The 26,810-nt window shown below is 58.6% G+C and overlaps 2 protein-coding genes across 4 annotated transcripts; both read right to left on the bottom strand.

Annotated features, from left to right (window-relative positions):
• Nucleotides 1–1,819: 1,819 nt before the first annotated feature.
• Nucleotides 1,820–11,535, bottom strand: ASB10 (ankyrin repeat and SOCS box containing 10). Of its 3 annotated transcripts, XM_053217851.1 has the most exons (7): nucleotides 11,395–11,535; nucleotides 11,001–11,280; nucleotides 9,937–10,204; nucleotides 6,578–7,097; nucleotides 2,726–2,839; nucleotides 2,260–2,445; nucleotides 1,820–2,116 (listed from the first exon to the last, which is right to left on the bottom strand). In XM_053217851.1, the coding sequence occupies exons 1-6, from the start codon at nucleotides 11,395–11,397 to the stop codon at nucleotides 2,260–2,262; spliced, it is 1,371 nt and encodes a 456-aa protein (XP_053073826.1). In that variant the 5' UTR covers nucleotides 11,398–11,535; the 3' UTR covers nucleotides 1,820–2,116. The 3 variants fall into 3 exon arrangements, with proteins under 3 accessions (XP_053073826.1, XP_053073825.1, XP_053073827.1); XM_053217850.1 differs by lacking the exons at nucleotides 11,001–11,280; nucleotides 11,395–11,535 and adding an exon at nucleotides 10,353–10,935; XM_053217852.1 differs by lacking the exons at nucleotides 1,820–2,116; nucleotides 2,260–2,445; nucleotides 2,726–2,839; nucleotides 11,001–11,280; nucleotides 11,395–11,535 and adding exons at nucleotides 5,083–6,497; nucleotides 10,353–10,953.
• A 213-nt stretch (nucleotides 11,536–11,748) lies between these two features.
• Nucleotides 11,749–26,226, bottom strand: IQCA1L (IQ motif containing with AAA domain 1 like). Its single transcript, XM_027051323.2, has 19 exons — nucleotides 26,102–26,226; nucleotides 25,108–25,435; nucleotides 24,284–24,403; nucleotides 23,776–23,961; nucleotides 22,515–22,586; nucleotides 20,760–20,965; nucleotides 20,167–20,251; nucleotides 19,584–19,709; nucleotides 19,365–19,440; nucleotides 18,851–18,957; nucleotides 17,992–18,075; nucleotides 17,848–17,903; nucleotides 16,981–17,063; nucleotides 16,717–16,824; nucleotides 15,925–16,124; nucleotides 15,458–15,544; nucleotides 14,991–15,168; nucleotides 14,374–14,612; nucleotides 11,749–13,812 (listed from the first exon to the last, which is right to left on the bottom strand). The coding sequence occupies exons 1-19, from the start codon at nucleotides 26,110–26,112 to the stop codon at nucleotides 13,711–13,713; spliced, it is 2,454 nt and encodes an 817-aa protein (XP_026907124.2). The 5' UTR covers nucleotides 26,113–26,226; the 3' UTR covers nucleotides 11,749–13,710.
• Nucleotides 26,227–26,810: the final 584 nt, after the last annotated feature.

Raw genomic sequence — 26,810 nt, 5'->3', positions numbered from 1 at the left:
GCCTCTTTGAGACGTGTAATGTGCAGCTCCCACTTCTAGCTCCCAGAGTGATCAGCCGATTCCTCCACCCCTTGCCCGCTTCTCACCCTCCCCACCTTAGCAACGATTAGCACCACTCTCCGCGCAGTTGTTCAGCCCAAACACTGACAGGCACCCTGGGTTACGTTCTCCCCCCCCGCCCCCCACGTCCAGTCCATCAGTAGGTCTCCTCGGAGTCTTCCAAGAAGGGTCCCAAGTGTCGCCTACTGCTTCCCCATCTCTGGGGACGACTCTGGACTTCAGCAGTGGCCTCCTGCTGGCCTTTGATCCTCCCCCGCCTCTCCCCAAAGCTATTCAGCAGCCAGAGAGAGCTTTCCAAACCTAAATCGGTTCATGCCACCCGCCCCCACGCCCTCCCCCCCCCCCCCCCCCCCCCCCCCGTCTCTTCCCACTCCATTCCCATGGCTGGCTCCTGCTGGTCACGCAGGCCTCAGGTTAAATGTCACCCAGTCTCCAACAGCACTCTCTGCCAATCAGCGTTGGGCTTATCCCCTGGTTGGACGGATGAATGGGCACCGGGGCATCCTCCCCCGCACCCCTCCCCCCCCCCCCCCCCCCCCCCCGCTCCCCGCGACCGGGGCACCAGCGCCCAGTGAGCCCAGCTCGCACACGCCCAAGCCTCGCGGGAATTGCTTCCCCACCCGGCACGCGCGCGACTTCCCCCGCTGCGGTGGGGCCGACACCCTCAGGACCCTGGGGGGGGGGCGGGGCTCCTCAGAGGCCCGGCCGCGGACCCTCCCGTCAGGCGGGCCCGTCCCCCCCCCCCCCCCCCCCCCGTCGCGCCCCGCCTCTGGAAGGCCAAACTTCCTTCCAAGCGGGAACCCGGGCCCACTCACCTCGGCGCCGGCGCCGACCCTCCTGGGCTTCTCTCTCGGCTTCTCTCTCGACGCCCTCTCCGGCCTCGCGCCCTCCCGGACCCGCCCCCACCGCCTGCGTCCTCCAGGCCCCGCCCCGCAACCTGCTGCCCGCAGTTGGCGGGAAAAAGCGTGAACGCCGGCGCCTGCGCCCTCCGGGGCCCTGCGAAACCTGTCCGGCGACCCTTGACGTCACGGATCACGGTGCATTTGATTGGCCGATTGCGTCACGGGGCGACTCTCTTCCTACTTGCGCTTGGGGACTAGCTGTGGGTTCTTAAAACCCTGGTCCTGCAAAGGCCTTCAGGGGCTCTCTCCTCTCTTGTTGCGCAGATGCGGCAACTTGAGCCCAGAGAGGGGAAGAGACTTAAGATCCACAACTTAATGGAAGAGCTGAGTCTAGAACCCAGGACATGTGACTCTCAGCTCCCGCTGCCGCGAAGCTAACGCGAAGGAAGGAGCAGATAGAGACGGGCGGGCGCCGGGTGTGCGTCCCGTCCTCCTTGACCCACAGGGCAGGCAGTAGGTAGAGTTGTTTGCTTTTTCCAAACCTGAATCTTTCACTCTCACCTGAACCACGCTTACCCTCTTTGATGGCCGACACCTGCACCCACCTTCTCGCTGGCCTTCCTGCTCGCCGCCTCACCTCCTTGCCCCAAGGCTCCCTTTGCCGTTCTCCCTCCCGACCCAAGGTTGTTAGCTCACCCACCCTCTGACGCTATCTCGCCTGGTGGCCCTTGTGCCACATCGTGAACCAGAGGGGCCAGTCTGCCTGGGACTGCTCAGCAGCTGGTAGATTCGAAAGGGGGAAGATAACACAGCTGGCACCATGGGGCAGATCCAGGGCGGCCCCACAAGCCTGCCCATCCTGAGCCCCCTGAGTGACCAGCTGGGAGGAAGGCCTGCAGGAGACAGCACCCGACAGCACAGGCCTGCAGATTTTTAATGCTCATACAGGGTCTGGCCGGGCTGGAGGGATGCCTCGGGAGACCACCAAGAGGAGTGTATCACTTGCCGTGAGTCCCAGCTCTCTCTCCATCAGACATCCCCTGGCCGCATGGTCTGTCTGCCTCTCTCCCTGGTGGGAATGACAGCATCCACAGGGCCACCTCGGCCTGAACCAGCTCAACTCCGTCCCAGGCTTGGGGTGCTGTGAGAGGCAGGCCTGAGCCCCCTGGGGCCTGGGGCACCGGCTTCCAGGTCTCTCAAAAGGCAGTGGACACCTGCAAGGAGAGGCGTGGACTCAGAGAGGTCACACGGTCCAGGGGGCTGGCCGGTTCTGGCCAAGGCCCTGCCCTCAACTCTTCTCTTGCCTCCTACCCGTCCTTCTAAATGGCTGGGACTGCCCAGAGACCCCAGGACTCACCTAGTAGAGTACGTCCTCAAAATCCAGCTGCAGGTAGCGGAGCAGGCGGGGTGGCAGGGGAAGGCGGGGGAGGGCGTGGGGCAGGCAGGCTGCCAGGTGGGCACGGAGGGCACAGCGGCTCAGGTGCTGGAGGGATCTGGGCTGTCTCACCAAGGCGAAAAGGGACGAGTAGAAACGGTGGTGCTTCTGGGGACAGAAGGAGGGGCTCAGCGAGGCAGCCTTGGACAAATGGCACCCATTTCTCCTAAAGCGGGGAGGCTGGGGGCCAAAAGGTGTCTACGGGAGCCTATAAGAAGAAGTGTTTTGGGTGTTCACTCTGTGGGTTTTCTTCTTCTGGGATGTGAGCAGGTCTCTGGTAGTTTCTGAGGGGCAGGGTGGGGGAACCAACAGAGCTTCCCTGTAGGAGGTGGGAGTCTCTTGGGGCCGGGCTGAGTGACTGCGTGTTTTCAGGGTCCTGGAATCTGACCTGCAGAGTTTCAGGAGGCACCAGGGCCATGGCCTCCTCGGGAAGCTGCGTGATGCTGTAGGTGTTCATCAGGACCTCGATGGTCCTCGGAGACGTGCACCAGCGTTCCAGCACCTGGAGGAGGCAGAGACACATCAGTGCTCCTGGGGTTACCACACTGCAGGCTCCCCAGCCAGGCCACACGGGATGATCAGACATCCCTTGGTGTCCCAATAGGACAGCTGCCATGGGTTGAGTTGTGTCTCCCCATCCCCCCCCCCCAACACGTTGAAGTCCTAATCTCCATTAGAAATCCCCTATTTAGAAATAGGATCTTTGCAGTTGTGATCAAGTTAAAATGAGGTCATTAGGGAGGGACTTCAGAGAGAAGGGACAAGGCCAGGAGAGGCCTGATGAAGGAGCGGTGGTGGAGTCCAGTTGGATCCAGATTTGTTCTTTCATTTCCTCGTTTAGTAAATATTTACGGAGGGCCACTATGGGCCGAGCACTGGGGCCCCAGCCATCAGGATGACGGACAGGTCCTTGTCAGCTGGGAACTTCTATTTCCGTGGGAAAAAACAATAACCACATAAATAACCACTTACAGCTAAGCCGCCACCATGAAAAATAAGTAGGTGTGGCGACTGAGCGTGGTTGGGAGAGTGCTGTCCTAGATGGGTGGTCAAGAAAAGCCTCTCTGAGGAGGTGACCTGATTGGGTGAAGAGTGAGCCATGCTGGGAGAGCAGCCCATGCCAGAGACTGCCCACAAGGAAAGAAAGACAGCCGCAGTCGGCCTGAGTGGCGCGCACACACACACACACACACACACACACGTGCACACACCATCATACTCACCGGGGTCTGCACGGAATATCTGGAAACATTTGTTTCATTCATTCCGTGTCTTCTGCCGTATCTCAAGCTATAGGCACTGGCCGCAAACCCTTTGTAAAATCTGAGAACAGCTAAGTGCTATCTCTCTGGCGGCGTTCCTGTGCATAATACCCGTCTCCCCCCCCCCACACTTACATGTAACATTGGGGGCTTTAAAACCCTTCTGCCTGGCAGGCTGGGAATGCGGCATGTGCCTAGTGCTGCTGGGTGGCGGGAGCAGGGCCCCCGAGAAAGCACCGCACACACCTGAAGCCCTCTGCTTCTTGCCCTGCATCTTGGCAGTGCTCTCTGGAGCCCCATCCCATCTGCCCAGAGCAGGTCTCTGACTTCCTCCTCCTTAGATCTAGGAAAGAACAGTCTGGTCACATCTGGCTCTCCTGCTCTTACCTGCTACTCCTGTCTGCTGTTCAGGCAGGGCCTCCCAGCCCACGCTGGTTCCTGTCTCTGTGCTACCTGGAATGCCTGGGCCCTCCTGTATTTCCAAGCCCTACCCACTCCAAGTCCCATCCCTTCCAGGAAGCCTCCTGCGGCCGTTCCGCCTGAATCTCTCTCCCTATATTGGGATGATGCCAGCTTTCCAGAGCTTTTCACACATTATTTAACTTAGAACAGCATGACCTAACAGGTGTTGAGCACCGATTCTAGGTTAGGCCCTGTCTAAAGGGCTTTTTTTTTTTTTTTTAAGCTTATTTATTTTGAGAGAGAAAGAGAATCCCAAGCAGGCTCCATGCTGTCAACACAGAGCCCAACTTATTGGGGCTCGAACTCATGAACTGTGAGATCATGACCTGAGCTACAATCAAGCGTTAGACACTTAACCAACTGAGCCACCCAGGTGCCCCAACTGTCTAAAGGGCTTTATATGGGAGCGCCTGGGTGGGTCAGTCGGTTGAGTGTCTAACTTCGGTTCAGGTCATGATCTCACGCTCGTGGGTTCAAGCCCCACGTCGGGCTCTGTGCTGACAGTTCAGAGCCCGGAGCCTGCTTCAGATTCTATGTCTCCTTCTCTCTCTGCCCCTCCCCCACTCACGCTCTGCCTCTCAAAAATAAATAAAATGTAAAAAAAAAAAATGTTAAGGGCTTTATATGGATGAAACTCAGTTCTCATACTGAGCCTATGAAGCAGGCACGTTCTTCTGTCCTTGTTTTACAGATGAGGAAACTGAGGCCCAGAGAGATTAAGCAACTTGCCGAGGGTCACGCGGGTAGTACGTAAGGCTCCAGAGCCTGCATTCTTAGTCACCACCTACTTCAGAGTTTGTTGGGAAAACTGTTGGGAGGAACCCATGTAGCAGGCAACACACTTTAGAAAGTGTCTGGTGGTGGTTAGGGTTATGCTCACTCCTGTTATCCGCGAGTCTCCTATACCTATAGCTTTTTATCACTGGTGGGTAGGACACTGTATTGCATGCAAGGAACACGCGTTCAAAGAGTTCCAGTGACTTCCCTATAGCCACAGGAACAAGCAGGTTTCTTGAGCCACAGGAACAAGCTCAGGTTTCCTGAGCACTCAGTGGCTCCTGGAGAGCTGGCTGGGCCTGGCAGTGATCACAGATGACTTCTTTCAGGGAGACAGGGACCTCTGGCAAGCGTGGGGCCACTGAAGATCATAGGAGATGGAGGCAGACTCCTTCCTGAACTTTTTGATCACCTGGGGCGAGGCGCCCAGAGGAGGGGAGGAATGGGGCACTTGGTTGTGCCCGCCCCCTTGGTCCTTAAGGCAGGGCAGAGCAGGGCGAAGAGACAGGGGCAGCGGGGTCCCAGGAAATCTGTTTGCTGCTCTGCCTCCTTCTTCCAACCCCTCCCTGAAGGGGAAATCATTAGCTGTCAGAGCCACCGTCAGATTACAGGGAATTGCTTGTCTCCTAATTATCTGGTGTTAATAGGAGATTAATTAGTGTTAATTGTTGATTTTCTTGTATTTTCCCAAAGGGGAGACCAATCTGCCGAACTCTCGGGCTGTTTAATTATTTGGTCTTGCTTAGGAATCTAGACAGATGCTTCTAGGTTTGTGAGTGAAGGGGAAAGGCAGGGCCAGCAGAGGAATGTCCAGGACCAGGCAGGGCTGGACAGTTCAAGCCCAGAGATGGGGCAGGGGACCTGCTCACAGCCTGCTGCTCTGTATCCATTCTGACTGGGCTCTTCAGAAGTGGGGGGGGGGCAGTCCCTGCCCCAGGCCCAGCACCCTCTGTGACATTACATGGCCCCCTCCAGACACGACACGGCATGGGACAGGGCCCCCTGCCAGGACATCAGTAGCACAGATCTTCAAGTTGAACCCACTATGGGAATATTTTATGTTAATAAGATAAGATACAGACAGGAAATTGACAGTGAAAGGCTTTTTCTCCCGTGCCAGGTTAGCAGCTGCTGGTCTGGGTGATGCATGTCCTGCTAAGCTCTCAAAAACAGGGACCATGTCTGTCTGCAAAAGGTCAGGAGGCTTTGAACCTCATGACCCAGGCTCATCGCTCTGCTCTGGGGAAGCCTCTCCTGGGCACAGAATGTCTCACTGAATGGATCCCACGGCCAGGCAGAGCTTCCTGCACGATTCTTTCCTTGGCTTGCCCCCCTGATGAAGAAAGGACTCCCTGAAGCCCACATCAGTCCTGGTTCCCGTCTTTTCAGATGCATGACAATCTGGCCCCCTGCCCTCAATCCACCTCCATCACACACGTGTGCATGCACACATGCATGCATACACATTTATGCACACGCACGTGTATATGCATGTGTGAGCACGTGTGTGTGTGCACGCACACACACACATACACGACACACACACATACACCCCTCCTGCTGGTCTGCGTCCTTGTCTTTGCCCCCTACTGGGCTTTGCTTGCTTGATGAATGAAAGATGATGAACTGAGTCACGTGCTCAGATGTGTCAGGCTGCATCTAGAGCAAGTGGGAACACAGGTCTGAGTCCCCTCATCCCCTCCCCATCATGGCCCTCCCCTCGGGCCCCAGCCCCATACCTTGGGGAGGGCCCCAGGCCAGACGCGGACGGCACCATGGTTAAGCAGAGCTCGCACTGCGTGCTCTGGGCTCTGGGCCAAGGCCGCAGCTGGGCCCTGTAGAGCGCAGTGCAGGGGCGTGTGTCCCCCATAGTCCATGGCATTGGCACTGACACCGCAGGACAGGAGCAGCTCCACGACGGCCGCGTGACCACGGCGACAGGCCAGGTGCAGGGGCCGGCGCTTGTCCTGGTCGGCAGCATCGGCCTCGGCTCCAGCCGAGAGCAGCAGGTGGCACAGCTGGAGGCAGAGGGCGGTGGTGGCCTCGGCCTCGGCGGAGGATGTGCAGCGGATGTCACAGGCAGCCAGCAGTGGGGTCCAGCCTTCGACATTCCGGGCATTCGGGCATGCCCCCCGTCTCAGAAGGAGTTCCGCCAGTTCCACGTGGCCCAGCCGGGCGGCCACATGCAAAGGGGTCTCCTCCTCCTCCTCAGACCGACCATCCACTTTCGCCCCAAACCTCAGGAGCAGTTCTGCGCACCTGGTGAGGGCGAGATGGCAGTGGGGAGGAAGACAGGGCCCTGCGCTCCTACTGGTCCGAGCAAAGCAAAGCGGGGGGGGGGGGGGGGGGGGGGCGTCTTGATGGATCAGGCGGGCTCATTCTATTCTGCCGCCCACATTCCTATGTGTTTAAAATTCTCCATGAAAAATTTAAAAATACTTCTGTTTACTCGGGAGAGGAAAGGACCATGATCACTGGGTGTGATCTCCGAGAGGCTGGACTAGAACACGACGAGCAGTAACAATGTGGGCTTGTATAGAGCTGTGCTGTCCAGCCACGCACAGCTATTGAGCCCCTGTACTATGACGCCTCCTAATTGAGACGTGCTATTAGTAAAATACGCACCCAGCTTGAGGACTTGGTACAAAAAAGAGAATGTAAAATGTCTCGTTAATTTTTTTTTTATATATATCGAGTACATGTTGAAGTGACAACATTTTGGAGATACGTGTTGAATAAAATATATTATTAAAATTAATTCCAGCTGTTCCACAGATATTTGTATGCCCACATTCACAGCAGCGCTATTCACAACAGCCGAAATGCGAAAGCAAGCTAATCGTTCAGCGGCAGATCAATGGATGAAGTGCAGTTATCTACAGGGGTTGCCTGGATGGCTCAGTGGGTTAAGCATCTGACTTTGGCTCAGGTCATGATCTCACGCTCATGAGTTCGAGCCCTGCATCGGGCTCTGTGCTGACAGCTTGGAGCCTGGAACCTGTTTTGGATTCTGTGTCTCCCTCTCTCTCTGACCCTTCCCCCCGTTCATGCTCTGTCTCTCCGTGTCTCAAAAACAAATAAACGTTAAAAAAAAAATCTTTAGCTTGGAGCCTGGAACCTGTTTTGGATTCTGTGTCTCCCTCTCTCTCTGACCCTTCCCCCCGTTCATGCTCTGTCTCTCCGTGTCTCAAAAACAAATAAACGTTAAAAAAAAAATCTTTTAAAAAAGTAGCTCATTTAGGGGCGCCTGGGTGGCTCAGTCAGTTAAGCATCTGACTTCAGCTCAGGTCATGATCTCACGGTCCATGAGTTCGAGCCCTGCATCGAGCTCTGTGCTGACAGCTCAGAGCCTGGAACCTGCTTCGGATTGTGTGTCTCCCTCTCTTTCTGCCCCTCTCCTGCTCACACTCTGTCTCTCTCTCTCTCTCTCAAAAATAAACAAACATTAAAAAAAATTTTTTTTTAAAGAAATGGTTAGGATGGTAAATGTTATGTTAGAAGTATTTTACCTCACTTAAAAATTTTTAATTTCATCTATTTCTTTTTTTAAGATTTTATTTTTAAGTAATCTCTATACCCAATGTGGGGCTCGAACTCACAACCCCGAGATCAAGAGTCATAAGCTCTACTGACTGAACCAGTCAGGCACCGCATTACTGTTCATCTTTTTTTTTTTTTTTAAGTTTACTTATTTATTTTGAGAGAGAGAGGCAGAGGGAGAGACAGAGAGAATCCCAAACAGGCTCCTCACGGTCAGTGCAGAGCCTGACGCGGGGCTCGAACTCACGAGCCATGAGACCACGACCCGAGCCGAAATCAAGAGTCAGACACTTTACCGACTGAGCCACCCAGGTGTCCCATATTTCATCCTTCTGATAAAGCTACTAGAAAATTTTAAATTACATACGTGGCTCACATTATATTTCTATTGGAACACACTGGTATGGAATATACCTTCAACCATAGTAAGTCAGTGGAGTCTGCTGAAGGATAAATTAACAGGAGGGAGGTTCACAAAAAGAATAAAAACTTGCCCTCATTCAGAAGCAAGATGTGAAATTTGTCAAGTGTGCAGTCAGTAGAGAGAGGGCCTCTATTGTATGTACAGTTCGTTCATGGATTTGCCAAGGCTCCGATTGCCAGGATTCCGTGCTCATCAAAAAATTGAGTGATGGAGCACCTGGGTAGCTCAGTTGGTTGAGCATCCGACTTAGGCTCAGGTCATGATCTCATGGTTCGTGAGTTTGAGCCCCGCGTTGGGCTCTGTGCTGACAGCTCGGAGCCTGGAGCCTGCTTCGGATTCTGTGTCTTCCTCCCTCTCTGCACCTCCCCCACTCACACTTTGTCTCTCTCTCTCTCTCTCAAAAATAAATAAACATTAAAAAAAATTTTTTTTAATTGAGCGAGGACTCATCCCCCAATGCTTCCTACACGTAGGGCATAATTATTTGGGTCGCAGTAAAGGAATTTCCCGCACACGAAATAATACATTGTCACATGGGTATGTCCATCGGTTTCTTGTGAGTTTAGTTAGTTGAGCTTGGTCCCTAGGCCCATTGTATCTGAAGGTACCTGCCAATAGGGAAATGCCAGACCTGCCAAGGTAGGACCAGACCCTGCCCACAGGGATTGATGCGTGCCCCAACTGGGGGCTGTTATCCTTTACAGACTATCCGGATCACTCCTGGACGGTCAGCTCTCTGAGGGCAGGATCATGCCTCAGTTCCTGCTGTACTGAGCACGGTGCCTGGAACGTTGGATAATCTCAGAAAAACCAAAACTTCATAGTATACCGCCTCCCCACAATGGATCTGGACAACTTCCCCAACATAGGCTCCGCAGGTGGGTCCCCGCCACAGTCCTCCGACACCCCTGGGGAAGCAGAAGCTGTCCCAGGTACGGGCCGGTCCGAAGTTCCGGGGCCAGCTGGCAGGACGGTTTGGGGAGTAAGCACATCCTGACTCTCCACCTGCGCCCCGTCTCCTCTAGCCCGACTCACCAGGCCTGCCAGCCCCCAACATGTTCCCTCATCCTCCCCGAGGTCACCTCTCTGCCTGCCCGAAGAGTGGAACGGGGGTAGGGGCGAGGGGTCACTCACTCGAGGGTGCCAGCCCCCCGGCAGAGGTGCAAGGGGAGTTTGCCGTCCTGGTCAGGGATGTTGGGGTCGGCTCCTGCCACCAGCAGTACGTGGACACAGGCAGCGTGGCCCGCGGCACAGGCCTCGTGCAGGGCGGTGCGGCCCCCGGGGGCACTGTCGGGCCTTGCCCGCCGCCTCAGCAGCAGCTGCAGAACGTCCGTGTGGCCCCGGCTAGCCGCCACGTGCAGCGGAGTGGTCAGCTCCTCTTCGTACGTCAGAGACCAGAGTCCTAGGGAGAGAGGGACATGGGCCTCAGACCCTGAAGACAGGCAGAGAGCAGCAGAGGAGGTGGGCAGAGGCTGGGAAGAGGGAGCTCAGGGCTCTGTCCCCAGCCTCCCCGCTCCCGCTCAGACCCCCCCAGTGCCCCTGGCCCGTACTCAGAGCCCGGATGTTGAAGCGGAAATCCCTCCATCGCTCTGGGTCGCTGGTGTCAAAGACGGAATCCGGAGCCAGGCCGGTGCTGGAGTCGGCGAGGAGGCGGGAGACAGAGCCCGCGTCCCCGGCCAGCACTGCCTGCCAGAAGGCCAGGGCAGGTCCCGAGGCCGTACGGGTGACGATGGGTCCCGAGCCAGACTCTGGACGCTCTGCAGACCCTCCGTTGGGCCTCTCCACCAGCCTGGCACAGAGGGCGTGTCTGTCACCGGGGTGTTCCCCCGGCCCCCTGCACTCTTCTGGGGACCAGCTCATGAGGACAGAGTATGAGCTTGTGGGAAGAGGCGTAGGGGGAGGAGGGGGAGGGAGGGGGCAGCGGCAGAGAGAGAGGGAGAGGGGGAGGGAAACGGGGACGGATGGAGGGAGAGGGTCTCTGTGTCCCCGAGCTGAGCCTGACCCGGCCACGCGGTTCAGCAGAAGCTATTCTGGGCTCCGCATGACTTCACTCCTGGGCCAAGGCTTAGGCAAGCCTCTGGGTAGGGGACAAGTAGCCAGGGGCTTCTCCTCTTCCTCAAGCACTTGGTGTCTCTGTGCCTGATGGGGTTCATCCCGGCCCCCGGTTCCTCAGCCCTCCACTCCCGGCAGCCCCTCACCCCTCTGGTGACTGCTCCAACGAGGCTCGGCGGCCCGGTGCTCCAGGACCAGGTCGGCTGTGCTGTGCGGGGGAAACAGCTCCTGCAACCTCGCCAGGTCTCCTGTGTACAGGGCGTTCTGCAGGGCCATATCACAGCACAGTAGAGGCGACGGCCGAGTCGGCTCCCGGACTGGGCCGGACCGGGACCCCCAGACCCGGCAGGCAGAGGCCGAAGGACGGCTCCCCACACGGTGTCCCCAGGGAGGAGGGGAGCTCCTTCTTCCAGGCATAGCCAGTTTCTGGGAGAGAGGGAGCCAAAGAAGCAGGCCTCGGGACGACTCCACTGGCTGACGGGGCCTGAGCCAGGCCGAGGCCTGGAGTGGGAGGGGCAGGGGAGCACACGCAGGCCATACCATAAATAGCCCCGGCTGTCCTAGCTGTCGGTCCCAGGGAAGGAGGCTTCAGGCTGGAGTGGGAATGAGGGAGGAGCTGGAGAGCAGAGAGGGGATCAAGCCCCCCGACCCTGAGTTTCACCCTGGAGTTGACCGCTGTCAGGGTTGAAAGGGTCACCCAGATCGTGGGATCCAGGCTGTACTTTCACAGGTAAAGGAAAACGGAGCCCACACGTGCCAAGTGCTTTGCCCAAGGTGTGAGTTTGTTGCAGATCCGGGACAGAATGGGGGCAGAGGGCGGGGTGGGGGGCTCTCAAGCTGCCATTTTCATACCCTCTCTCATCGATCATGTGCTTCACCAAGCCAGCCTGCAGTGGCCTGGGCTCTGATCCCAGAGGGAGGGCATGTGGGTGCCAGGAAATTCTTCCTGCCCTCCCAAATGTCACCAATTAGCCCCGCACACCCTTCCCCCCCAAACCAAGGAAAGAGTCCACGGTAGTGACACATGGCAGAGAGCGCCCTACTCCACGAGGCACTCCTTCTAGGGGCTCTCTAGAAGACAGACCTGGGGCGCCTGGGTGGCTCAGTCGGTTAAGCGTCTGACTTCGACTCAGGGCACGATCTTGCGGTTTGTGAGTTCGAGCCCCGCGTCGGGCTCTGTGCTGACAGCTCAGAACCTGCTTCGGATTCTGTGTCTCCCTGTCTCTCTGCCCCTCCCCTGCTCATGCTGTCTCTCTCTGCCTCAAAAAAAATGAATAAAAACATTAAAAAATTTTCAAAAAAAAGTAGAAGACAGACTTCCGCCTGGAGGATACCGCCTGGAGGATAGAGGCTCGGTCCACAGGCAGCAACAGAAACTCCCAGTGTCCACGCTAGGTGCTGCCCCCCTCTGGCCACCCCAGGTCTGACCCTTCCATCTCCCTGGATGTCTCCTGGATCTCCCATGTCTGCCTGCCAAGGTTAGAGGGGCCTCAGTGGGGGGGGGGGGCGGGGGGGGGTGAGAAGGAGGAAATGGGTCTCAGGATAACAAGACTACTTTCATTTGGAGAGATAAGAAGGAAACCAGGGAGAAAGAGAACTCGAAACCCATCCCCGGGCAGCCCCACCGCCTGCCCTGGGCTTGCTCCTCGGGTCTCATCTCGTCTGGCTCTCATTGGCCTCCATGAGCGGCAGAATATACCTTGACTTCTATTCACACACTCTTTTTTTTTTTTTTTAATTTTTTTAATTTTTGAGACACAGAGAGACACAGCCTGAGCAGGGGAGGGGCAGAGAGAGAGAGAGAGGGAGACACAGACTCCGAAGCGGGCTCCACGCTCTGAGCCGTCAGCACAGAGCCCGATGCGGGGCTTGAACCCACGAACCACGAGATCATGACCCGACCCGAAGTTGGACGCTTAACCGACCGAGCCACCCAGGCGTGCCAAACTGACACGCTCTCTATGCTGCTTCCTCTGAGAGACCGGGGCTCTCAGCCCTCAGTGCCCCCAACTCTTCCCTCCCCAGCAAGGGGACCCACAGATGAACTTTCATCCAGGGGCGCGCGGCCCTGGGTCCCATCCTCTGGTCCCACCGGCCCCCTGAGGGACAGGCTCTGGGTCAGAGGAAGAGCTCGGGCAGGTGGGCAGGGGGCGTTTCAGAAAGATGTGGGGACCACACATTTCCCCAGAGCCAGCGCCTACTACACCTTTTCTCCCTAGAACCTTCCTCCGCCCCACCCCACTGCTGCCTAAGAGTCCTCACCACCCCCGACACACTTTTGCAGAATAATCAAACCCTAGAGCACCGGGGACCTCGGAGGGTGGCTGGTCCAACCTCTCCTCGCTTTACACGTAAGGAAACTGAGGCCCAGAGACCGGAGGGGGCTGTGTAAGATCACACAGAGACTTAGTACCGAGTGAGGCGAGGACCAGGGGCTGCCGACAGCCACACTTGGTTTTTTCTTTTTCCAGACTTACTGGAGACCCCCCTTTCTCCTGGCTGTTTTTCTTTTCCTATTGTTCTCTCTTAACAACCCCCCCCCCCAGGAGGAAGAGAGCTGGGGAGCCAGGACAGGAAATGACAGGAGATGAAGGCCTGGGTGGGGTCAGAGGACAAGGACCTGGGACACGAGCAGAGAAGGCTATGAGTGGGCGAGGACTGAGGACCAGGAGGGGTGCGGCGTGAGGGGGAGCCTGGGCACAGGCAGGGGGCACAGAGCAGGGGCGGGAAGCATGGAGATGGACAGAGAGAGCTGCTCCCCAAGCCGTGTGGGCGTTTATGTCTCTGCCCCCGGCCCTCCACCTGCGGGCACCGCCCAGTCCCCCTTGCTAAGCCCGGGCGCCCTGGCCTCAGCCATCATTTCCTTTTCTTCTCCTTTGCCAGCTTGGCCTCCTCAGCATCCTGGTCCTTGCTGAGTTTTAGCCTCTTCTTGCCCAGTGGGGTCTTGAAGTACCAATCCTGGGTGGGAGGAAGAGGGGGAGGGTGAGTGCAGCGAATCCACCCCTGCTGACCTGCCTCCTGACCTTGCCCTTCCCTAGCCACAGACGTGTCCTCAGCAGCCTTTTCTCCTCTCTTCCCGAAGTCAGGCATCCTGCTGGAGTCCTGGTTTCCCTTGTTCACCCCCCCCCCCAACACTCCGGGCCACAGGGTCCACCAGTGCCGGGGGCGAGCCCTCTGTCCTGTCCTCCCACGGCCATCCTGCCACCCTGGGGCACCGGTGGGCACTGATGAGGTGGAGAAAGTGAGTGTCACCTGGTGCCAGGGCCAACCAAGGGCTCTTAACACACAGGTGGCACTTTCAAGGCTCCTGCCCTTGAGGAAACCGGGTGAGCGGGTCCTGCCCATGTTTTTGTCCCTGAGATTTCTTGTTTTCTGCCCAGCTCAACTCCATGAGGGAGCAGAGGGAAGGATCTAAGGGGTGCTGTGGGCCTGGGGCTTCAGGGGGCTGACCCCCTGGTTGTGCTGGCCCGAGACCCTCCCTCCTCCCCCTCCCTGCTCCCCCCACCCCTAAAACCTCACCTTCAGGGACTCCTCCTCTTCCCGGTACACCGGCTCCAGCTTCGCCAGATGCCCCAGGAACTCCGAGGCCACCAGGGGCCTCTTTGACAACTGTAGGACCCGCCGCTCGGTCAGCACTGATTGGACGGCTTGGTGAATGTGGCCGGGTGTGTACCCGTCAGATACTTTGGCCAGGGCACTGATGTCCAGGCCCTGGGTCACGTGGACTCTGTGGGCCTCTATCATCTGCCTCCAGAGCACTGCAGACATTGGGGGAGGACACAGGGCAGGGAGAGGCAGTGAGTACCTCTGCCTGCATTCGGAACCAGGCTTCTGGAGAGCAGCTCTCTGTTCATCGCTGCCTCCCCTCCCAGGAACGTGAGACTCATCGTCTCCACTTAACACGAGGAAACGAGACGCTGAGGACTTAAGTGGCCGGCCCAGGACCTCGGAGCTGGGCCAGGGCCCAGGCCACTGGGCTGCTTGTCCAGCTGCCCTTCTAGGACATCTGGCCATGGAGGCGAGGTCTCAGAACAGCTGTGGGGATGGGAAGAAGGGCGAGGATGCTTTGGCGGGGGCGGGGGGATGGGCGGGCCTGGATCCCTTGTCTGGCCTGTCTCCACGTCACAGGACCTCACCGTAGCGAGAAGCATAATCGGGCCGCGGCACGAGGAGGATCCGTTCGTAGGTCCGGCACAGCCCCTGCATCTCCGCCAGCTGCGGCTGGTTGGTGGTCCCGATCAGCATCACACGGTCTCCCGGGTGCAGCAGTCGCAGGGCCTTGGCGAGATCCTTCTTTATTCGCTTGGGTTCCATCTGCTCGGGGTGAGAGGCCAGGGTGGGGGGTAAGGGGAGGGGGTTGAGACCTGGTGACTTCTAGGGGCTTCTGAGTTCTCTCAGAGGACACGCCCACATTCAGCCTCACATGGGCCCCGGGAGGCGGCCAGGAGAGGCTCTCAGTCCTGCTTTAAGGATCAGGACAAGGCAGCGGGAGGACAGGGAACCTGTCCAAGGCCGCACGGTGAGCGAGGTCTGGCGCTGACGTGAACAAGCCCGGGACCGCCAGCCTTGCCCGTGGCTCACGCGGCCACCCGGCTCCCCGCACCTCCTTCTCTTCTTTTGGGACCTTCTTATAGAAGTTCTTCTCGGCATTGCCGATCCAGATAACAGAGGGCTGTAAGAGTTGAGCCACCTGGACAGGTCAGGGAGTAAAAACCTGACGTCAGATGTCCCTGGGCAAGGGTCACCTACCTCCCCATCTGGACCAAGAGGGGGTCAGGGCTGGCCTTGAGTCTCCAGCCCCCACTTCCCACGCACTGCCTGCCCCCCCCCGCCCCCCCGTCTCGGCCTGTTGCACTGTCCATCACAGCTCAGTTCGAGCACAGCCCTCCCCCCGCTGCCACCCCAGGGCTTCAGGTATCCGCAAGCTCCTAGCAGGGGGTGGGAGGGAAACCTCACCGGCTCCTGAAGCCACACCAAGTGGGCAGACGGGTGGCCTCCTAAGCATAAAGCCCACCCCGCCGTGTCGGCGCGGCCTGAGAACGAGAAACGCCCAAGTCGGGGGACCCAGACCTTAAAGACCATATGCACTATCATCTGCGCCCCGGTCTTGCCAGGATATTTGCCCTGCAGGTTGTCAGGTGACAGGTCAAACAGGTTGGCACCGGTTTCTGTGCACACGGCCTTGACCAACATCTTCTTCCCCGTGCCAGAGGGGCCCACCAGGAGGATGGAACGGATGAGGGGAGCCATGGAGTGTATATCTGGGGAGCCTGAAGGAGGAAACAGGGGCCAGAGGCTGGCGGTAGACGGGCAGGGGGGTGGGGGTGGAGCCGCTGGGTAAGGTGAGGCCAGAGGCCGCAGGCTGGGTGGGGTGAAGTTCAGATCCTGGCTGCATTGCCTTCCCGGGGTTTCTGAGCCCTTGGCGGGCTCGCTGAGAGAGGCAGCCGGGATGGCTGCCAATGGCCTGCGGGGTCAGCAGGGGGCCTTCTACCCCCGATGCCCCCCCCCCCCCCCCCCCCCCGCCTCGGCGCCCTTTCTGTTTTCTGTACCGTCTCTTCCTACTTCTGGATTACGAAGGGGTGGAACTAAAGGGCATGTGACCCACCACTTCAGAAGGATCCTGGTCTTCCGGGAACGGGACAGACTATGGGAAATCACTTGGGGTCGGCTAAGGGGCCAGAAAAGTGGTCTCAGTAGGTCAAGGGCCCGCATGACTTCTGGAGTGGCCCCATCTGGGTGCGGCCTCTAGCATGGGTCCACGGCATGGGGGACATGCCCACCTCAGCCCCCCTAACCTGCACCCAGTCTCCCCCTCGAGCCACCTGCCAGCATTGGCTCTTCCCTCTCCGCAGGGCATCTCACCAAGCCGAAGGACCGCGTACAAGGCCACGTTCTGTCGTATGTCAAACAGGGAAGGCATAGGCAACTTGTTTGCCAAACTCAGCATGGATCCAAGATAGAGGTAGTCCCCTGGGGGCGGGGGGGGGGGGACAGGCAGCCACCTGGTGAGTGCCACCCACCGGGGCGTTGCCGAGAGCCACTTGTGGAGAAGGCTCGCTGCACAGGGTGGTAGCTGGCTGTGGGAAAGGCCGTGGCCCGGGAGGAGGCACTGGGGAGGGGTCTCACCAATGTAGTCTTTCAAGGCCACAGTCTGACTCTTCCTTAGGAAGCCAGAGACCACAAGTTCTTCAAACAGAGAGTCCAGGGTCCTGCAGAGGACAGCACAGAGGGGCCCCCGAGGACAAAGGGAAGTGGAGACAGAGACGAGTGGGAGGTGCTACAGGCTCGAGAAAACAGGTGGCAGGGGCCTCGCGCCCCATAGCTAGGCTCAAAGATACCCACGGTGTCACTGGCCAGCCGGCACACGAAGGAACAGCACCAACCCACTGGCCCAGAAGGCAGCCGGCCCACAGCGGGTGCTCTGGGGGTTGAGTGGGGTGTGAGGAGGCCCAGGGCCCTCGGAGACACTCCCTCCATCAGCCTGCTCACGGCCCAAAGTTCCATCACCTGAAACCCAGTGGTCTGGGCGACATATCACCGTCTTCCTAGAAACCACACTGAAGACGTACACACTCCTGTAGGCACTAGGGCGGCTGACATCAATGTACCTGAGACTCATTTCACCCAAGACGTGAGTAGACAGGGGCCACTGACAAGGTAGAGGCCGGGGGCAGGTGGCTTTGGCAGGGACACAGTTGACTACGGCAAAGGTGGGAGGGAGGACCGGGAAGGAGGGAGCGCCAAGGACACTCTTCCACTCACACCTGCCTCTGCGCCATCCTGTTCAAAGCACTTTCTCGTGCTTCTATTTGATCCTCACGGCTATCCTGTGAGTTTGGCAGGGCAGGTACTTGGTCGGGGAGGACAGGGAGCCAGAGAGGTTAAGTGACTTTCTCTAGGTCCCGCAGCAACAGAACCAGGCCCGGAAGTCAGACCTGTCCTGCACCGGGGCTTCCCCCCGCCCCTCCCTCCCCCACAGTAAGGGTCTGCTACCTGTTTGGGGTCAGATCTTTTTCCTTCTTCTTCCCAGTTTTCTTCCCGGTCTTTTTCTGGTTGGAAACAAGCACACAAGCAATTGTCCTCTGTTCCTTGCCTCCCCCGCTGTGTGCGTGTCCTCGTCTTAGCCCTCGGTCTTGCCTTCGGAGCCTTCAAGGCTCTCTCCTCCTCCCTGTCCACAGCCAGGCGCAGGTTCTTCAACTCTTGACGCATCAACTCATCCACCTGGGCGACAGCAGGGAGTGGGGGGGGTGGGGGGGGTGGGCAGCGAGGGGCTGCAGAGGACGGGTGGGAGGGCCGCACCGAGCCAGGGGCGGAGAGGAGGAGGGCTGCCTCAGAGAAGAACGAGACTGGCCCCTGGAAGTCAGCTCGGGTGGCCACCCACAACCTTCCTACACACTCTTCTGGAACCTTCAGGCCTTGCATCCCTCCCCCTGCCCCTGCCCCTGCCCCCGTACTGGTCCGCACCCAATCCTAACCCACATCCTGCTTACACGGGAGCCTTGCTCTCCAATGGGGAGAAGCTCCAGGATGCAGTCAACTGGCTTTCAGTTCAAGCCCCAGACCCACCCTTCAAAGTCTGTGTGACTTGAGCGGTTGCATGTTTCCCAACGTCAGGAAAATCATGGCGCCTACCTCAGGGGTGTCAGAAAGATCACAGTAGCCACATGGCAGGAACCCTTTAAGGGCTGATGGGCATGCCGGTGGGCGAGACCCCAGCTCAGAGCCCCTCCCATTCCCCCTCCCACCCCAGTCTGCATCTGCACCCCAGGGAGAGAGGGGCCGGAGAGACACAGAGACACAGAGGACGGTAGGACGAGAGGGACCAAGGTGGAGCTAGAAGGATACAGAAAAGGCGGCGCACAGAGGTTGCTACAGAAGAGGGGCAGGGGCAGGCTGGAGGACGGAGGGGGGCTGAGGGGAAGCGCATGAAGCATCCGGGGGCCCCGGTGGGGACACAGAGGAGGCCTGCAGGGAGGCCCCGAGCCCGCCCGCTCACCTGTATCCGGATCTCCTGCTCCACTTCCTTCCTCTTCTCCACCCGGAGCATCTCGGGGTCAAAACTCTGATTGGGGTGTACGCTCTCATGCCGGCTCCTCCAGACAGCTGACCGTGGAGAGACGGACAGAGGAATGACGTTCAGAGTCCCGGGGCACGCACACGCTCCGGCACGCGTGCGCGCATCGGCTCGCGCGTTCGCACTCGCGCGCACTTGGCCAGAAACCTGCCCCCGGCTGGGACCTCCGTCCTCACGGGGCTGTCTGGCACCTGCTGCTACCCGGACCACAGAGGCCTGATCCCAAGGCCTCAGGATTCGGATCCAAAGTCATAAGGCATCGCCCACACCCCACACTTCTGTCCTCCTTCGGCATTCTCCCCTCGGCCTATGCCATTGCACCCCACACTGCCGCCTCATGGCCCACACAGCGTATGTCCACTTTCCCCAGGACCAAGGGTCACCCCAAGGCCCTGACAAGGCCTAGACACTCCTCCGCAGCCCCTTCCCCTCTTACTTATATACTCCTCGTGTGCGGCATTAATCACAGGTATAAATTTGGATGGTGAGACTTTCAGTATTGGGTCTGCTTCCTAGAATAGAAACATCCTTTTATCTTGACCCCCCCCCCCCAAGATCTCTGGCCCTTATTCCCCTCAGACCAGCTTCTCACCAGGAGCTCCCTCAAACTCCCTTCCCCCTGCCCACTGGTCCACACTTCCGGGAGGTGTCTTACCCCCTTCCTGGTTTTTGTTTCCTTCCCTTTCTTCTTCCTCTCTTTTTTCTCCTTTTCTTTTTCCTTATTTTTCTCTTGGTCCTTTTTTTTGCTCTCCTGGACCTGTGCCTCCAGTTCCACTTTCAGCTGTGATCAGTGACGGAAGAGGTTTCAGAGAAGACCAAGGGATTCGACGGGAGCAAAAGATCCCAGGCCGGAGACAGGGGTAGACGAGGGTCACGGGTGGGGGCCAGATAGCTGAGAGTCCAGAGATCTCACTGGGGTCCAGGGAAAAAGGGGCACCAGGTGAACAGGTGTTCTGATCCGAGCTGCTGCTCTTTCCTGGCCCATGGAGGCCGGGAGCCACAAAAGTCTCAGCAGACATATCTTCTCTCCCTGGCCAAAGATGCCTTCTCCAGACACAGGCACCCGCTCTCCACCACGCAGTCTTGCTAGCTACCTATATTTCCTCCAGCCACGTCTGCCCTCACTGAGGCTGACCTTTCCCCCCGCCCCACCGCCACCCTCAGTTTTCACTCAGTAGGCTCTATAACTTCAGACCCCCGCTACCACAAAAAGTCTCCTGTCCCCACTTATAGGGTACCTGTTCTGGAGTCTTGTCTGCAAAGATCAGGTAGGATCCACCTAAAGACTCATCTGGATAATCAGGGAATCGACCAGTAAGGGCACTAAGTGAACATAAAATGGTCAGAGAGATGGACAGGTGAGTGGATGGACAGATGGATGGATGGGTGGATAGATGGATGGATAGATGGGTGGATGGACAGTGGATGGGTGGGTGGGTGGGTGAGTAGAAGAGTGGGTGAATGGACGGGTAGTTAAACAGAGGGAATGATGAGGAAAGAAAAAGGACTAGGGGGATAGAGAACAAGAGGGAAGGAACAGAGAGGTACAGATTAGAAAGGAGAGGTTCCTCAGGGGGCTTCCATGGTTGCTTTCCCCATATGGTTTTGGCATTTTCTCTTCCATCGGGGGAAATGAGAAGTCATGTGTAGAGATGGTCTTGTAGCTTGGGGGCCCCAGGTTGAAGTCAGGTGTGTACGCAGCTAGTGAGGGGGATGGGAGCGAGTGGAGAAAAGGGATCCGCCTGGACTAGAGCACAGAGCAGGTGTGGGGACGCTGTGCGGAGCAGGGAAAGAGGGATTGGTTGGGTCAGCTGAGGCTGGGGACACTGACCGGCACTCAATAAACCACTGTCGGATTTGCTCCTTCAGTTTCTCCTTTATGTCAGGTCCCTCTGTCTCTCTGAGAGAATCATGAGTCTTCACCATCGCCAGCTGGAGCTCCTCCTCCTTCTCTATCTGGCAGAGCCTCCGGACATCGTCCCTGAGGCCAGCTTGGAACATGATACCCAAGCTTTCCACCTTGTTAGGCGAAGGGAGCTGGCGAAGAGGAGAAGAGGCCCAGGGTGTCAGGAGTGGGAGGTGGGGGGGGGGGGCCCAGCCCCTGGCCTCAGGCACACACACCTGCCCCCCTCGCTCCCCAGCACACCCGCACACGTGAGGCCTTGCATACACGCCCACACGGAACAACGGGCAGGCCTGCAGCAGGAGAAATTGTGTTTAGAGCCAAAACTCGCCTGTGTAAATTACTCTGATAATGAGTTCGCTAGATGCATCTGGGCCGGCCCCCCTGCCCGCTCCCCCCCCCCCCAGCACACCCTCCCCTGTGAGCCTCCGGCCCCAGCCCCCACCCACACCCCCGCCCCAGCGGCCCGTGTTGGCAGCCGCTCTCGCAGCCACTTTCCCGCCTCATTGGCTCCCAAATGTATTTTAAATATCACTCTGCGCAGAGACAATTACTGAAAACGCTGAGCTCACACTGTTGATGGGCCCGGGCGGCCAGGCTCATTCCTCACCCACCACCATGCCATGCCCCCCACCTCCCCCCAAGGCCTGACCCTGGCCTCCCCTCTGCCCGCTCTTGCCTCCCGGGGGCCCTGCTCTCCAAACCCCCAAGTCTGACCTCCACTCCCCTGCGGTGCCCTCTGGACCCTCTCTCCTTCTGAAGCCCCCAAGCCTCCGGGAAGAGCCACCCCAGGCTTTGTCTCTGATCCCTTTGGGGCCCCGGCCCCTCCCCAACTCCCTTTCTCAGGAGGCCTTCACAGCCTCTGCACATTGCAAAGCCCACTCTCAGGAAGCCTCACCCCCACCAGGGCCTTCCTTTCCTAAGTCAGCAGAGACTAGCCCGATGTAAGATCCATCAGAGAGCAGAGGCCTCTCAAGGAGTGGGGCCTGCTCACCCTGCCTGTCCACACACGCTGGGGGCTGCCCCTGTAACCACCCACACTGCCCCACCGGGCACACCCTTTCCCCTGTACACGGGTAACACTCAGCACTAGTCCCTGCATAGCAGAGGAGAAGCCAGTCTGGGCCCCCGCAGAACAAGTGGGGGAGACAGTGGCCCGAAACACTGTGCTGTGAAAGGGATGTGGCCCCCATGCCAACTTGGCCCTCATGGTTCTCCCAGAGGCTGCAAGAGCCTGCGGCGGGGAGGGAGGCGATGCTCCCACTAGCCTTGTGGCCTCCTCCCTCTGCTGGGGCCGCTCGCGCCGCCTCTCCTTCCAGCGTCTCCTTCCAGCCAGGGGCGCGAACGCGAGGTCCAGGATGCTCCGTGCTGCTATTGCTCACCCCGCCCCACATTTGAGACCCTTCCAAGGGTTTTGGAGAGGGAAAGGTGGCAAGGGACCCGGCTCATTGGTGGCTTTCTGTTCCTTTGGCCTCTTTCGCAAGCCCTGAAGGATCCCTTAACCAGGGTCCACAAGGCCTAAACCCCTCCACCCATGCCAACCACAGTCCTGAGTGGAGGGAGGTGTGTGGGCGGTGAGGATCTATGCAGGGCTGCACTCTGACAAAAAAAATAAGGGAGGGAACCCCACGCACCGGCCCACCTCGTGCTCTGGCCTGTGGCCGTGGCGAGGGGGGCACTTACCATGCCGATGAACTCCATCTCAGTTCGCCGGTCCTGCTGAGTGCGTTTCCTCTGCAGGTAACCCTTCCACACCTGGGGGGGACACAGGGGCCCAGACACTCCCATGCTGCATTTCTGCAGGGACGTGGCTCATGCCATCAGCCTCCAGGGGGAAGCACCAGCCACTCCCAAGGAAAAGTCTGGTTGGGGAGCTTGGGCGTAGGAGGTGGGTGAGGACTGCTGGGGAGGACACCTCCCAGGGCAGCCCGCAGGCAAGCAGGGGCTGCCCAGAACATGGTGGGGCTGGTGTGCACCCACACAGTCCAGCCCCAAGCTTTTGCTCCCCCAGCGCCCCGAGGAATTCCCTCCTTCTCAGTCCCGCCCTCTAATCTGCCGTGTATCTCTTGACACGGACCTCAAAGGCCACCTTCTCCAGGAAGCACCCCCCGCTCTACCTCTCTGGATTCCCACAGCATTTGGAATACCTACTTGATTCCCCCCCAGACACATAGACAGCAGCGCTGTAAGGACTGTGGAGCTCCCCTGATTAATTACTACATTTTTGACACAAGGAAACTGAGGCTAGAGACAGGATATGGCCTCTCTCGGGTCCAAGAGCCCATGAGGGCCGAGCTGAGACAGGACCACGTTTCCTGACTCCTTGCCCAGGGCTCTTCTCCCAGGCCTCCAGCTGCTTGCTCACAGAGCCGAGGATAGCCCAGTACTTGGGGGGGGGGGGGGCACACTGAGCAGGGGGGAGGCAGCCTGTGCTTCACTTACTATGGATCCTTCTCCCCTAATTTTTTTTAAATGTTTATTTATTTTTGAAGGAGAGAGAGAGAGAGTGTGAGTCAGGGAAGGGCAGAGAGAGAGAGGGAGACACAGAATCCGAAGCAGGCTCCGGGCTCCGAGCTGTCAGCACAGAGCCGGAGGCGGGGCTCGAGCCCACAAACCGCGAGATCATGACCTGAGCCGAAATTGGATGGATGCCCAACCGACTGAGCCACCCAGGCGTCCCCTTCTCCCCTAATTTTAACGATCCTTCTGTTTCTGGGGCTTTTATGATATCCCACTACGAGTCCTTTGGGGGACAGAGGTGTAGAATAAATAATAAACAAACAAGATACACTCTTATTGACTGATTAGGTCCCTAGTTTTAGGATCTAGCCGCGGGGCAACAGAATCCAAGCTCCTGCACCTCTGCCCTCGATTGGTGAGCCAGGCAGTCTTCCTGGAAGAGGGGACTCTACCCGGACCTTCCTCCTGGGTGCTGGGGGATTACCTTCTGAATGGTGACAGCAGCTTGGTCCTGACTGAACTTGTGCCAACCTTCCTCTCGAATCTTCCGATCCCACTCCTCCTCTTTCCGAATTTCTCGCATGAAGATGGCTCGGAGCCTGCCTTGCCTGGCCCGCTCAGCCCTTTGCAGAAGGATTATGGCCTCGGTCCGGCGCAGTTCTGGAAAACGCTGGCCAGAACATAGGCAAAGGCTCAGGGGGAGATGAGAGAGGGCTTGTATTCAGGCTGGCAGCTGGGAGACTGTTCGCCAAAGGGCATGCTGGGGACGTGATCCTCCCAGGGCACGTAAGTGCCCCAGTCCTGTCCTCTATCTTGGTGTGAGAAGGTTTCAAGGAGCACAAGAGCGTCCTTGAAACAGGCCAGGGATTACCCAAAGAGTGCTCGGAGGCGGCTATAGGGCAGGGGATGTCCTCTCTGTGTCCTGGAGGATGGCATCTCTCTCCTGGGAGCGGGGTATGAGGGGAATCTGGGAGGGTGTCTCCCTGATTTACCTCCCTGGAGGTCACTGGCTCCATTCTCGACAGGATCTCTGCCAGCATCAGCTCCCGCTCCTTCAGAATGCTGGACTGCTCCAGCAGGAAGTATCTGGGGATTGGAACCTCCAGGTCTGCCTTTGGGGCGATAGCGGGGGAAGGAGGGTCAGGAATCAAAACCCAGGCCATCTGGCCGATCGTTCCCACTTTCAGCTGCTTACACCGACCCTGGTGATGCTCTCCTTCATCCTAGAGCCCTGGGGTGGGAGATTTATGGGTGGGTCATGGGCAGGTCCCCCCCGGAAGGTCATGCCTCTATCCCCCTGCTCCACGGTGTAACCAGAGCTGAGTTCTGGAGGGTCACGACAGGTGATGGGTAGTGGTTCCAATTCTGGCCGTGCGTCAGAATCGCCTGACGGCTCAAGCCGATCAGTGGGTTTGAGCTGTGGTCGGAGATTCTGCATTTCTAACAAACGCCTAGGTGATGCCGCTGTGGCTGCTTCCAAGGACCACACTTCGAGAAGCAAGCCGGCAGGGGATTCTCTTCGCCGATCCCCTGTGGCTGGTGGGTATTCCCGGCCTCATGGGGCCTCCGGCCTGACTCTTCTAGCCACCCCCTAGCTACTTAGTAGCGCGCACGCCCTCTCGCTGAAACCCTTCTCCCGATCAAACCCCAACCCGCTGATCTGCCCCACCCTCCTTCCGGGGCAGGGGTCCCAACCCCAGGGCTGTTCCGCTGCCGGTCGCGCTCCGGCCCCGCCCCGCCCCCTCCAGCCCCAGGTGGGGGAGGCGGGGCTCGGCGCCGCCGGAGGCGGGCGCTGGAGTGGGCGTGGCCCGCGCACCGTGGTGAACTTCAGGTCGTGCAGCACGCGGTCCAGGCGGTGGTATTCGCTCAGGTCCGCGCGCACCAGGTCGTCCTTGAGCTCCAGCACGCGGCCGGCCACGCTGTCCAGCAGGCGCCGCAGCAGCCGCCGCTTCTGCGGCTGCACCATCTGGTCATGGAGGGTGTCGAACCGGCGCAGCAGCCCCAGGTAGTGCAGGTAGAGCGACGAGAGCCTGTACTGGAACGACTGCCGTTCCCGGTCCGGCACGGGCTGGAGCAGGGGCTGCTCTTGGTCCAGCAGCTCCTGCAGGGCCACGTGGGAGGTGTCCCAGAGGCGTTGGTACGCTCTGGAGAGGAGGGGAGAGGAGGCAGCAGGCGTGGGGCGATCTGAGCCGTGGAAGAGTGGGGACAGTGGGGGGGGGGGGTAGGGGGAGGGGCGCTGCTGTGCCTTGTGAGGAGTGCGAACTCGGGTTCCAGAGGTTAAGGTTACCCATGGGGCCAAGGTGGAGTTCCGCGAAGGGAGGAGTCGTCGGGGGCAGTGAGGTGGTGATTACAGAGAACTCATGCCCAGGCTTAGAGAAGGTGTGAGATTGGGATCACCGGGAGGGAGTCCGCTGGGGGATAAGCAAGGAGCTCCCAGTAAGGAAGAGGCCTCTGGGAGTCTGCACTGGGTCCCTCCGGGGAGAGGGTGAGCCCCGCAGAGGCTGCAAGGGTCTAGAATGATGGGTGGGAAGTGGGGGTGAGGGAAGAATGTGGAGAAGGTCTCTTCCCCTGATCCTGGAATAAGTAAACTGGTCCGAGGAAAGGCTGAAGAGGGAAAGCTGACCACAGGCCGGAGCAGCCAGGGTTGCTGTGTGAATGTCCCAGGGGCCCGGCCAGGGCTGGCCCAGCACAGAAAGCCCCTCTCCCCAGCATCCCTCCTCCCGGCCCACCTGCCCCAGCCTGACGGGACCAGGCGAGGCCCTTCGTTCTTTGCTTTCCCAGCCCTGGGTGCTCCACTCCTCCTCACTCACCCCTCAGACATGGTGCCCACTTCTCACACCGCCCTTGGTGAGCTGCTCATGCCATCCACACAACCTGTGGCTCCACCTTGACTCCACCCCACCCCGAAGGCCGGAACAGCCCGGTTTTAAGAGTTCTGTCCCATTGTCCCAGTGTTCTAAGGCTGTGAGGGGAGGGGACAGCAGGTGCAGGACTGGGGACGCTTAGGATGTTCTCGTCGCAAGCCTTGGAAGGCTAGAGCAGAGCGTGGGGTCAGCTGTGGCTACTTGTGAGACTCAAATGAAAGGGTGGTCACGATTTGAAGTCACCCCGTGAGCTGTGTGAGGCTCTGGCATTCATTTTTCCAGCTGCACTTCTCAGCTGGAGGAAGCCTGTATTCCTGAACTCAGAGCCAGTGGTCCGTGTGAGCTATGCCAGTGGAAAGATCGACATTAGAAGGAGTAGGTAAGACTCGGTGGTCTTTGGGGGCTCACTTTGAGCCATCTGTGGGTCACCCCATCACCGTTACGGGCTCAGGAGGCCATTATTCGGAAAGTACAAACGGAGTCAGCTGGGGGTGACTTTTTTGATTCAGTGTTAAGTGGGGACTTACGAATAAATACACGAGGCCCAGGGCCAAGGAAAGGGGGAGAAAGGCGACAGAAGCAAAGAGGAGCTAGGGACGAGGAGTTGTGGGGCTTTAATGGACGTGCAAGTTACCCGAAATCTTGTCGAAAATTC

Source organism: Acinonyx jubatus, chromosome A2 (assembly GCF_027475565.1).
Source record: "Acinonyx jubatus isolate Ajub_Pintada_27869175 chromosome A2, VMU_Ajub_asm_v1.0, whole genome shotgun sequence".
NCBI classification, from domain to species: Eukaryota; Metazoa; Chordata; class Mammalia; order Carnivora; family Felidae; genus Acinonyx; species Acinonyx jubatus.
Note: the sequence above shows the minus strand (reverse complement) of the source record. Positions and strands in the feature narration are given on the sequence as shown.

What these genes read in the sequence shown, in the direction of transcription:
- IQCA1L (XM_027051323.2), bottom strand. An exon ending in AGCAGGAGATCCGGATACAG is followed by an intron (nt 18,076 to 18,850) that starts GTGAGCGGGCGG and finishes GCTGTCGCCCAG; the next exon opens with GTGGATGAGTTGATGCGTCA. An exon ending in GGCCTTGAAAGACTACATTG is followed by an intron (nt 16,825 to 16,980) that starts GTGAGACCCCTC and finishes CCCCGCCCCCAG; the next exon opens with GGGACTACCTCTATCTTGGA.
- ASB10 (XM_053217850.1), bottom strand. Translation starts at nt 10,662, where the DNA reads ATGAGCTGGTCCCCAGAAGAGTGCAGGGGGCCGGGGGAACACCCCGGT. An exon ending in CTTCAACATCCGGGCTCTGA is followed by an intron (nt 10,205 to 10,352) that starts GTACGGGCCAGG and finishes CTCTCTCCCTAG; the next exon opens with GACTCTGGTCTCTGACGTAC. An exon ending in TGCCTCCTGAAACTCTGCAG is followed by an intron (nt 2,446 to 2,725) that starts GTCAGATTCCAG and finishes TTCTGTCCCCAG; the next exon opens with AAGCACCACCGTTTCTACTC.